The 12,207-nt window shown below is 35.7% G+C and overlaps 2 protein-coding genes across 2 annotated transcripts; one reads left to right on the top strand and one right to left on the bottom strand.

Moving 5' to 3' along the window:
- Nucleotide 1: 1 nt before the first annotated feature.
- Nucleotides 2–2,391, top strand: LOC107059918 (probable cyclic nucleotide-gated ion channel 17). The gene is made up of 2 exons (XM_015307015.1): nucleotides 2–94; nucleotides 1,335–2,391. Exons 1-2 carry the CDS (start codon nucleotides 2–4, stop codon nucleotides 2,061–2,063), a joined length of 822 nt encoding a protein of 273 aa, XP_015162501.1. The 3' UTR covers nucleotides 2,064–2,391.
- Nucleotides 2,392–3,193: 802 nt separating this feature from the next.
- On the bottom strand, nucleotides 3,194–11,702 carry LOC102585784 (preprotein translocase subunit SCY1, chloroplastic). Its single transcript, XM_006343491.2, has 8 exons — nucleotides 11,444–11,702; nucleotides 9,055–9,197; nucleotides 8,577–8,962; nucleotides 7,778–8,077; nucleotides 7,600–7,692; nucleotides 6,464–6,587; nucleotides 5,730–5,893; nucleotides 3,194–3,679 (listed from the first exon to the last, which is right to left on the bottom strand). The coding sequence occupies exons 1-8, from the start codon at nucleotides 11,620–11,622 to the stop codon at nucleotides 3,452–3,454; spliced, it is 1,617 nt and encodes a 538-aa protein (XP_006343553.1). The 5' UTR covers nucleotides 11,623–11,702; the 3' UTR covers nucleotides 3,194–3,451.
- Between the last annotated feature and the right edge of the window lie 505 nt (nucleotides 11,703–12,207).

The following is a 12,207-nucleotide window of genomic DNA, read 5'->3' as shown; positions in this document are numbered from 1 at the left end:
CATGTCTTTTGAGTGGCTGGCGATTGGGCTTGTTTTCAAACCATGGATTGATAAAACCCGAGCTTCAATGGACAACTTTGGGTTTGATTTTTGGGTTCTCAAAACTAAATGAAATTAAGAAGAAATGAAACCTCGGACAACTTTAAATTAGCTTTTTCGATTGGAAATTAAAACGAATTCCTACCTTATTGAGTTGATTTCATCAGTTCATCATAGAGTACCTATGACTCTTTTATTGGGGAAGATGATGAATTTGAATGGAGTAAATAATTAATAAAGAAAATAACTTAAATGTGGCAGTTTTTAATTGGTTTTTGGCATTAAAAATGGACCTTCACGCGCATCATGTGCGTGTTCACAAACATAATGAGAAAATGGGTCAAAATGGTCCTTTTACAAAAATATTCATTTCTTTTGTGGGGTGATAGGACATCCTCAAAGTTAAGGTGTCTTTTTGAAAATTCGAAACAAGTTCAGTTGTGCTTTTATGTCTTTTCTCTTGAGTTCTATATAATTCTCTAAATGTTTCATTACATAAGGTCTATAGATAAATTAAGTAAGAGAATTACAGTCACATAATAAGCAAAATATCTCACACTAAACTATGCACATATGAGGCTCACTAACCATTACTCATTTTAAATCAAAAGACTTGTCTACTACAAAATAAGAGAAATCATAATTTCCTAACAGAAAGGTAATAGGGTGAAGTGTGTTTATAGAACCAAATTTAATCCAGATAGCTCAGTCTAAAAATACAAAGCAAGGCTTGTTGTGGAAAGTTACAAGAAAATTGCAGGTGTGGATTATGGAACCATATTTGCCCATGTTGCACGACATAATACAATATGTCTATTTACTTTGTCAGCTCAATCAAATTGGAACTTGTATCATCTGGATGTGAAATTGTCATTCTTAAATGGACAGTCGGAGAAGGAGATTTTTTTTTGAATGAATGATGGAGAAGGAGAGGCTTTTATGTTCCAGGAATGGAGGATTAAGTGTACAAGCTTCATAAGGCATTATATGGATAAGTAAGCTCCTCGAGCCTGGCACAGTAAGATTAATGCTCATCTCATTTATTATGGCTTCAAAAGAAGTGAAAATATAGCCATTTTATATGTAAACCAAGGTAACATAACACAGACTAGACTTAAATTAAAAAGGTGGGAAGAGTTCACCTATTCAGATATAAAATAGGAAAAGTGTGTCCAAAGTAGCAATCCAAGATTAATAAGAAATAAAATAAAAGAAGACGAGTCCTAGGCGGAAAAGGAAGAAAGCAAACAAGTTCTATGATTCAATTTTTGACCTTAATACCTTTTTACTTTTAGGTTCCATTTTTCTCCCAAATGGATGATCAATTACTTGATGCAATATGTGAACGTCTAGTCTCGTCCTTAAGCACAGAAGGCACTTATATTGTCCGTGAAGGAGATCCAGTCGCAGAAATGTTGTTTATCATCAGAGGTAGGCTCGAGAGTTCTACAACGAATGGTGGTCGGACTGGTTTCTTCAATTGCATTACATTGAGGCCTGGAGATTTTTGTGGAGAGGAGCTACTCGCTTGGGCTTTGCTTCCGAAATCAACGATCAACTTGCCTTCTTCGACCAGAACAGTCAAGGCGCTTGTTGAAGTAGAAGCATTCGCATTGAGAGCTGAAGATCTCAAGTTTGTTGCCAACCAATTTAGACGCCTTCATAGCAAGAAGCTCCAGCATACATTCCGGTTCTACTCTCACCATTGGCGCACATGGGCAGCCTGTTTCATTCAGGCTGCATGGAGACGACACAAGCGGAGAACAATGGCAAAAGATCTTGCAGCACTGGAATCATTTTCTCTGGATGAGAGTACGGTCGATGAAACAGAGCAAAATGAGGAACATGATCAAGGTAACGCTAGCTCAAATCCGTCCCCGAGAATATCACACCTCGGAGTCACAATATTGGCTTCAAGATTTGCTGCTAACACAAGAAGAGGAGCTCAAAAGCTTAAAGATGTAAGATTGCCTAAGTTACAGAAACCTGAAGAGCCTGACTTTTCAGCTGAGCCTGATGACTAGATTACGACTAATAGCTTCATTGAGATATCGATACGATGACCAACTCTGAGATTGAAGTTTTCTGCGATACATTCTTATACTCCAGGATCATCGTTGTACATGTGGAAAACGCGTTTCTAAAAGAATGGTGTTGTAAGAGAGGGAGCTTTTGGCAAGGGAATGTGGTTTTTCTTTACCTTTTTGGTTAATGTAATTGTATTTAAGATTAGTATTTTCAGTAGCAGGATGCTAATATGTACTTATATAAACTCAATAACATTTCAAGTCATTTGTAAAAACTTAGAGTTGCTAGTTCCATAGCACAAGTAAATAAGTATTTTCTCAAAAAAATTTACAATGCTTCATGTCCTTTTTTTCCCTCTATCTTGCTTCAAGGTACTTGGAATCTGATTTTGGTTATGCTTATAAATTTGTATCCACTGAGGGTCTATATCAGCCTCTGAGGTAGGAATAACTCGATAAGGTTTGTGTATGCTCTCTCTTCCCCATATCTTACTTTGTGGGACTGCACTAAGAATGCTGCTGCTGCTGTAATAAATTTGTTTCCAATTATTTATGCTACGAGGTCATTTGGTTCACATGCTAGTTATATGAGGTTTATGATGCAAAGATTTTTTATGCGATGAATAATAATGTACGATTGTTATATAGTGAATAATAATTCACAGGCCTTTAAGGGTAAAATAGAAAAATATTATAGATTTTTGCATAACTTAAACATGTATATTACTGATGCTTCCAAGTAAATGTTCACTTAGTAAGCAATTTGTTCTTTGTGAATGAAAGAACTCTTGGTATAGGTTCTTTCTCCAAGTCTATACATACACATTACCCTCTCTAGACTCCGCCTATGGAATTACACCAGATATGCTGTTAAGTTTCACATTTTCTTTCTTACCTACAAATCTGTCTGGAGCCAACCTTTTGTGTCAATTGTAGCCTTTGAAACTCGAGGATGATGAGCTCACACATCAAGAGTTCGTTCACTTGGCGCATGACACAAACCTGTGACTTAAGACACAAGTCCCTTAACCTTTGGTCAAGGCTATAAGTTTCACATTTCCCCCAATCTACTACTTAACAGAAGTCCAGAGATCTTGGTTTTCTTGTCTTTGAATTCAGATCATTGAGACACTCCAGAAAATTGAATAAAAATAAATAACACAAAAAAGAAGGCAGTTGTGTGCCTGCATTTACACAGATCTAAGAAACATGTACATCTAAGTTAGTAATACAGAGAAACTAGAATAAATTGATTATGAAAAGTAGGTGGGGCGGGGGAGTCGAAAGTAGAGTCTCTCACGTCCAGATCAAGTTTGTGTCGTGGCGTTTATGTTCTCTTTATGTAATACAATCTCATTTCTCCAGCTTTAACCAGAAGTCTTGTTTCAATATTTATTATCAATGTCATAAAACTCTATATTCTTGTATTTTTGGGATATGATCTCCGCCTGCACTTTCCTTGCAGTGTCTGTAGCACAACCAACAAGAATAAGCACTGACGTGCCTGCAAAGCCTCGGAAAGCAGTGAGGTGTGTGGCTTGTTCAATCACAGCAGGGCCAGCAGCGAGAAGTGCCAAAAATGCAGAACCAAGAACTGATATCCGGCTGAGTACCTGTAAATCCCCCATTTATGGCATGAATCTTGACAATTACATCTTTGAACCTTAATAAGATTACCACGTGCAGCTATTTATACAGTATATATGCGGTACATCAATTACCAATTCTAGAGAGTCAAGTATACAGAAAAGGGACACTATCCATGCTAGAAAAGAAACAGTGAAGTGAAATTGCACTACCAAAGGTTGTGGTGGGATTGATAGTACCCTCCGACCCTTAACCAAAGATCTCAGATTTGAGCCTTGAGAATGGAGAAACTCCTGGTAGGGAGCTTCCCCCTTTAATAGGCCTTATACGACACAAATTCAGAATAATCGGGTCAACGATTTCAAACACCAGATCCACCTTGCTTAAAACAGATGAGGATCTCAAATGGTGGCTAATCTAACTATTAAAGGTAATATATACGGGCTCTGACAAAGTCACCAGGGGATATGACACTATAACTATGGGGGTCACTCATTTTTTTCTTTGACGACAATTTTTCCATCTTAGTATCTTGAATTATTCTTATTTTAAGTCAAGGAGCAATCGGAAACAACCTTCTGTGTACCCTCTACCCTCCCCAAACCCCACTTGTGGGATTACATTGGGTATTTTATTGTTGTTGTATTATCTTGAATTATTAACCACTAGTAAAATTACTCGCGCTTCGCGCGGAAATTTAGTATCACGGAATTTATAAAATAATACTTAAAACCTATCAGTCATTAAAACTAAAACACTATATTATCTTACATACAAGATTACGTAGTAACAAACATTAATAATGTAAAGGACAATGAAAATTATTACATCTTATCATTTAGCCTTAATAATATAAGCATAAATTATAAATTAATGAATGTAAAAATACATACCAGGATCTGTAACATAAGCAATAGTGTCAGTGAGCCACTCAACATGAGCAAAGTATACAAATATTTAATTGTGAAGAAGAAGAAGAGGAGGAGGTTCAGAATTTTCGTTGTGTTAAAATGAGGGGAAATCCCTATATTTATAGACAACAAAGGGTAGTGTGAACAAATGTTTCTTGTGCCTTATCAGAAAGGTTACAACTATTTGGAAAAGTTGCAACCCTTTGGAAAGGTCACAATCTTTCATAAAAGTCATAACTTTTCATAAAAGTCGCAACTCTTCATTAAAGTCGCAACTTTTCATAAAAGTCGCAACTTTTCATAAAAGTCGCAACTTTTCATAAAAGTCGCAACTTTTCATAAAAGTCGCAACTTTTCATAAAAGTCGCAACTTTTCATAAAAGTCGCAACTTTTCATAAAAGTCGCAACTTTTCATAAAAGTCGCAACTTTTCATAAAAGTCGCAACTTTTCATAAAAGTCGCAACTTTTCATAAAAGTCGCAACTTTTCATAAAAGTCGCAACTTTTCATAAAAGTCACAACTCTTTGTTAAAGTCACAACTTTTCATTAAAGTCACAATTTTTCATAAAAGTCACTACTTTTCATGAAAGGGAAGGCTAATTTTGTAAATAAATAAATTAAAAGGGAATTATGATTTGTGGTAGCGCCACGTAGGTGGGCCTAAGGTACTCTTTTATATATGATATATGATATATGATATGATTGTGACTTCTATTACTTTTATGTAGTTTCGCATATACGTATATTTTCTTCCAAAAGTTTGATAAATCTGAGTCCAAATTCCCACCAAAAATTAGGTGCTTTGACCCTCGCTCTCCGAACTTATTCACATAGAATGTGACAGAGAGAGTACGTCTTTTAGATAAATATCTAAATATATTTACAGTTTCCTGATATATCCATCAAAAGACTCGAATACCGAAAAATGCCTACTCACTTGAGAAAGAGCGCTGGTCCTGCTAGATTAATACTAGAATGATTTATAGTTTCTTAGTGCAGTAACAACTGAGCTTACCAAAGCTGTGGGTTAATTTCCCATTAGATTCATCACGGTCATTTCGATGTTATGAAAATGATGAGTGAGAGCTATATTTGAGAATCAAGATAGGCATTAAGCAGAAAGAGAACACGACTATCAAAGAAACTGGAGAAGGAAATAATACCGTTTTGATGAATGCCGCTGTGCTTTTACCCGGTCGAACAAGTGGGATTGAGGCACCTTGTCGTTTCAACTGATCACTGACATCATCAGGGTCCAATTGCAGGAATGTATAATAGTAATTGAAGAAGGCAATCAACAAAATGTTTGTCGGCAGATAGAAAGAACCTACAAACGAACAGCTGTTTTAGTTGTAGCCCTCAAAATGTTACAAAGTGAAAAAATTAAAGTCCACACATGCATGTGCCGAAAGAAATGCACTATCAATAATAATAAGCAAATTCTCATTGTTTTGCTTATTTCCTTTTGTTGAAAATAAAAAAACCAGTTTTTATCTTTTTCCTTTTATTTCCAAAATGACAGTCCCCGACTCATCGATAATCTCCCCTCGGGGAGAAGATTTAGACCACAACCCTATGTAAAATTAAATATTCCTCTGTAGTGCAAGGCTTTAATAAGAATACCACCTAGTCCACCTTAGACAAGTCACTTTCCTATTTCTGCCTCTAGTTGCTCTATCTTTTACGCATTACCACTAACTCAAAAGTATTGCACAACAGGTTTTACAAGACTAAACCTCTTCGCTTAGAGATAGTCGGCAATTTGTTTTAAATTTTTTGTACATCAGGAAAGGAAATGCATATGCATCATAAGTTCAGACGGAGTCGAGTTTAAGGCACAAAACTTTTTCAGTGAAAAGTGATCGTGAAGTAAGGTAACTGCACTATTTTTACTTACCTCCAGGGTTTAAACCTGCTGCAGCCTTTCTCAGGAAACCTACACCAGTGAAACGTGCCAAAGTGCCAGGAAGGGCTAGTGATGATGTTGAGAAAATAATCGGCATTACTCCTGAACTGTTCACCTGTTCATTGTAACTATAACTGTAAGTTGCTAAGAAGGATCATAATATTCTAATTGCAAAAGAACTTCACTGCAGCTTCCATCACAAATATAAGGATCAACAGGAGCGATGTGTCTCCCTGTCTTGTTCACTTGAGCTACCAAACAATCCACAAAAAGTACCAGAGATTCCACATAACGACTCTGATAAAAGCATGTACATGGAAACAAAACAGGACTAAGTTTCTCGGACTCGGGTGCAGGTGTCCGATACGGATATGGATCTAGAGGTCGGATCCTTCATGATCTAAATTTTAAGATTCGGGGGTATAGATCCGAGTGCCGATATGGGTGCGAGGATTTGGCTAAATTTAATTCAAATATCTAAAAATAGAGTTATATGTCTAAATTTTGAGACATTTTGTGGAAAACTATCAAGGTATTCCAAGGAGAAAATATTGATCAAGAGGAGAATCCTAAAAGTAGATATAAAGAAGAGGATTGACAGAGAAATTTCTATATACAAAGTATTCCATTTTCTTCAATTTCACCTTTAACTTTTGTTTTTAACAAAAATAATCATTGTATCTGTCCCAATTTCTCCGTCGATTTTGGTCGAAGTATCCAAAATTGGTTGCCAGATCTGGTAAGGATCCCATACACACACCCACACCCACACCAACATCATGTTGATACGGGTGCGGCACCGTAAGTGAGAAGTTCGAGCAACTTAGACTACGGATGTAGAGTTGCGGTTTCTAGGATGTTCGGAAGATACATTAGTTCTGAACCTATGACACAATTGTTGCACTCACTTCTCCCACACATGCTTGCATGTGAAACGACTTATCCGATGACTAACCACAAACAAAGCAAGAGGAAATTTCAAACAAGTACTAAGTAACTTCTTCCACGGGGAAATAAATTTCAACCCTCACTCTTCTCATAAAATAAGAGTTGACGCCTCACATTTATTTAGCATTACAATCCTTCAAAATAAACTAAATGAAACGAGAGGACAAAAGAATACTAACTTTAAACGGTAAGTATGCAGATTTTTGAAGTCCTCCTCCTGTTCTGCCAGTATACCTTGATGCATAATTTAGCGGAATTTTCCTCTCTGCTTCCTGAAAAACTTGGTTGAGAACGCTGTTAGTAATCAACGGTATGACAATAAGTTAAATGCCAAGTAATTCAGACATAAGAACATACCTGAACATATACAATGCTAAGGACTAGCAGGAAGAATGAGACTAGGATGCCAACGAGCCCAACATAATTACCATCTTGATAGGCCTGTGCGACTGTCCTACCAAAGGACGCTGGCAAGTAGGAGATGATATTTGTAAAGATCAAAAGAGATGTACCGTTTCCAAGTTTTAAATCAGTGATTCGCTCCCCAATATAAGTCGTAAATACTGAGCCGAGGGTCAAAAGAACAACGGAAGAAATTGCCCACTGGGTACTGAAGTCATTAACATAAGGGCGAAGGAACAATACTTGGCCAATTGCCTGCCACAGAAGTTAAAGATAAGTGTAATTTTCCAATTGATTCTGCAATTATTCGACCACAACGTACAAGTGAGAATCAGATTAAAAACAGACTACAGACACTGTTTTGTTCACAGAAATATCTTATTCAAAAGGTATAATACATAAACAAATACTCAAACTTGGCCTTAGCTGGTAAGTAAGCACTCCAACTTTGAGTATGCACATCAAGACACCTCAAATCGTCACCATTGTGTCAGTTGAACACTCTAACTTACAAAATGATCATCTACACAACTCCAAAACATATGTGCCACGTCAGCATCAAGTGTCCACGAGACACAGAGGGGACAAGTTGGAGTGTCAAGTTGTCAGTTGCGACCAAGTTGAGGTGTCTAGATGTGCACTCTCGGAGAGCTTACTTGCCAGTTGAGTTCAAGTTTGAGTGTTTGTTTGTGTATTCTGCCTAATCAAAATGCTTCTTCATTCACGTAATAACAGTTTTTCTAGGAAATATTACCTGTACTACGGCAAATCCAACAGAAGCATAGCGAGTATACTGGAGAACTTTCTTTCTTCCAGCTTCACCTTCTCTTTTCTGAAGTTCTTGCAACTTGGGGTAGATTTGAGCAAGCAATTGAAACACAATTTGTGCATTGATGAAGGGAACAATACCTAGGGAGCAGATTCCAAGGCGACCTATACCTCCACCGGAAAAGGAATCCAAAGTACTTAAAATACTATTCTCATCTAAATTGCCAACAAAGGCCTCCCGATTTACTCCACCGAGTGGTATGTAGATCCCGAGTCGTGACAAAGCCAAAAATCCTAATAGCTTTAGAAACTTTCCTGGTAACGGGCCTTTGAAGAAGTCTCCAAAATCAATGCTAGTATCTTCAATTGCAGCTGACAGTGACAAGAAATCCTAATCAAAGGTTAATGTATGCAGGGTGTTATCAACAACATAAAAGCACAGTATTGCAGATTAGTTAGACTACCTGCCAACCCTCTAGCTGATGAATTTTTCTCTTTTCTAGTGTTTGAGGAGCTTTCAAATGTCTGAGAGAGCAAGCTCACTAAATTATCCCAGGATGATTTACCTGAATTGATACCCAATGGATCAAATACTGAACTATCACAGCTGGAGAAAGAGGGTAACAGTCAGAAAGAAGAAAAAACTAAAGATTTAGGAAAGGTGCAGAAATAGTTAAATCAATGAAATGGATTGACAGAAGATAGTAGCGCAAAGAGATCAAGGAAGGAGAAAGTGTATGTGAACAGCACATAACAGTTCAAGATTTCATGCACAAATCCAACAACTTCACAACCTCAAAATCATAAGAAGTATGTGTATGATCAACACACAAAAACAGAGAAATAAAAGTTGATATTCAACCATTACAAACTTTGATGTCCCGAATAAGCATATCCTTCTATAGTACAAGTTTGCGATTTTTTCTTTCTAGTGAGCAAGTGTCTCAACTCTCAAACTGAATAGTTTTTAAAATAAAGGCCAAAGTTCAAAAGAAGAAAAAAAAGAAATTTGAGTAACTTAAATCTTCCCATGTCCAGTGTTGTTAAAAGATGCACTTAAGCCCTAAAGCGAGGCTCAAAATGTGTTGAGCGCTCCCCCCTTCTTAATGTGCGCTTCAATATCATCATCAAGGCTCTAAGACAAATTTTTCCTTGCCAATGAGCCTCTTCTGTAGAGGCGGCACCAAACAATTGATATTTCACTTTATCATAAAAAAATTTCAATTTCTTTGTTCATATATTTGTCATTCATGCTTATAATTATTAGTCTTGGACTAAATGCTTATAATTATTAGTCTCGGACTAAACATATATATATTTGCGTTTTTTCTCCCTTTAAGCCTTTTTGCATTAAAGCCCACACTTTATTTGCGTTTTACCCTTAAAACCCCAATGGACCTTAGAGCTTTTTTGCGTTTCACAATACTGCCCATAAGTCACACCAATCTCTAGGTCTATACTTTCTCTAGATTCCCCTCCCATAAGCTCCTTTATCTAGTTTCAAAATAAGGTCCCTTTAGACCAACTCTTAAAATTCCTCTATGTTCTCAAATAAAAGACTGTAATATACTCAGTAAGTCATAAATTGCGTTTCACGCTTAAAGCCCCAATGGACCCTTAAAGCTTTCAATTCAGCAATAGGACCATTGTAAAATTCGTCCAAAACAAACCAGCATTCAGATTCAGTAATTCTTTTCAGGGAAAACACTCAACATAAAAGTAAATAATACAATCCCAAAAAAGAAAAAGCAACACAAAAGTCTTAAATTCCACGAAATTAGAAGCTCTCTATACAATATTTTTTAACAATAAACACAAGACTTGCTTGAGAAATCAATGAATTGAAGTTAGAAGTTTTAAACAAAACCCATTACAACAAACAGTGAGAAAGTTCAAGTCTTTATCTACACAACACATTTTTATCAAATTGAGCAAAACCAAGGCATCTAAGAGCATTGAGACCAAAAGGGTACATTCCATTTTCAACAAAGTATCTGTTTGTTTAGTGAAGAAGACCAATATGAACGTTCAAGACTTGTTTCAGAATATATTAAACAAAATTAGAAGTATTAAACAAGACCCATTACATCAAACAGTGAGAAAGTTCAAGTTTTTCCTTTTTTCTAATAACTGTGGTGTATAGGCCAGCTTGTGGCGCACCTCAACTAATTCCACGGGATACCTCCCACCAACAACAGATACGAGGCAACTCTATCCATCAAGGCTAGAACAAATGAGATTATCTCTTCTGGAAGTTGAACCTGACACCTCATGGTGCTCAACCCACTTTATTGACCACTAGGCCACACCCTTCGGTGCATAAAGTTCAAGTCTTTATCTTCTTCACAACACATTTTCATCAAATTAAGCAAAACCCAAGTCAAGTAAAAGCAAAGAGATCAAAAGGGTACATTTTATTTTCAAGAAAGTACCTATCTTTGGAGTAAAGAAGACCAGATTAAACAAAAGCCAATACAACAAACAGAGTAAGAAAATTCAAGTATTTATATCACATCATATTTTTATCAAATTGAGCAAAAACTGAACAAAGTGACCAAACTGGTACATTTTATTTTCAAGAAAGTCTCAAAAACCATTACAACAAGCAGAATAAGAAAGTTCAAGTCTTTTATATTCACATCATATATTTTTATCAAATTGAGTAAAATCTGAACAAAGAGACCAAAAGGGTACATTTTATTTTCAAGACAGCACCTACCTTGGAGCAAACATAACTAGGATTAAACAAAAAACATTACAACAAACAGAGCAAAAAGTTCAAGTTTTTATATTCACAGCATATAGTTTTATCAAATTGAGCCAAAAGGGTACATTTTATTTTCAAGAAATTACCTGTTTGTGGATTGAAAAAGACCAAGATTCCATGATGGGGCAGTGGATTTTTTATGGAAACTGAGGCTGCTGGCTTTACAAATTGGGGCGACTCTATTAACCTTTAAAGAGTGTAGCTGCTTGGAATTGAAGCACAGAGAAGAAGAAGAAGAAGAAATTTCTCTGACTGTTATCAACATTATCCTCTCACACAGACACACACTATCTTTGAATTTATGAATTATTATTCTTGAACTAGAAATAATATATACTTTAGCTCTTTTTTTTTTTAATACTTTAGCTGTTTCTGATCCACTTGGGTCCTTTTGGTTTAGAAATATTGGCTTTTAGGTTTCCTTAGTTTGAGAAAGTTTTTTTTTTCCTAGTATTGATAATCAAATCAAGAAATTTTTTAAGGTAAAAAATGCATAATTTGAAACTCAATAGATAATGAATTTATCCTCTCTTTTTTTATCTTTTCATTTAAAATAAAAAATAATTAGATTTGAATTTATAGCGTACCCTTAATTCATATATTATGTAATGAGTTCATATTTATAGATCAAAAACCTGAGTCAATTATTCAAATTCATAATGGCGTTATTCGAAAATCAATGAATATTTTTTCTTGAATTTATTTTCAATTCAAATATAAATAAATTTAATTTTTAATATTTTTAATCAAACGTCTAAGGTAGAAGATAGATAATACATGTATCCCAATGGAATTAAGAGCAATTTAGATAAAATTTAACAAAGTGATATGAAAATAATAATATATATAT

Source organism: Solanum tuberosum, unplaced genomic scaffold, assembly GCF_000226075.1.
Source record: "Solanum tuberosum cultivar DM 1-3 516 R44 unplaced genomic scaffold, SolTub_3.0 scf00047, whole genome shotgun sequence".
In the NCBI taxonomy this organism is placed as follows: Eukaryota; Viridiplantae; Streptophyta; class Magnoliopsida; order Solanales; family Solanaceae; genus Solanum; species Solanum tuberosum.
This window is presented reverse-complemented; position numbering and strand designations above follow the sequence as displayed.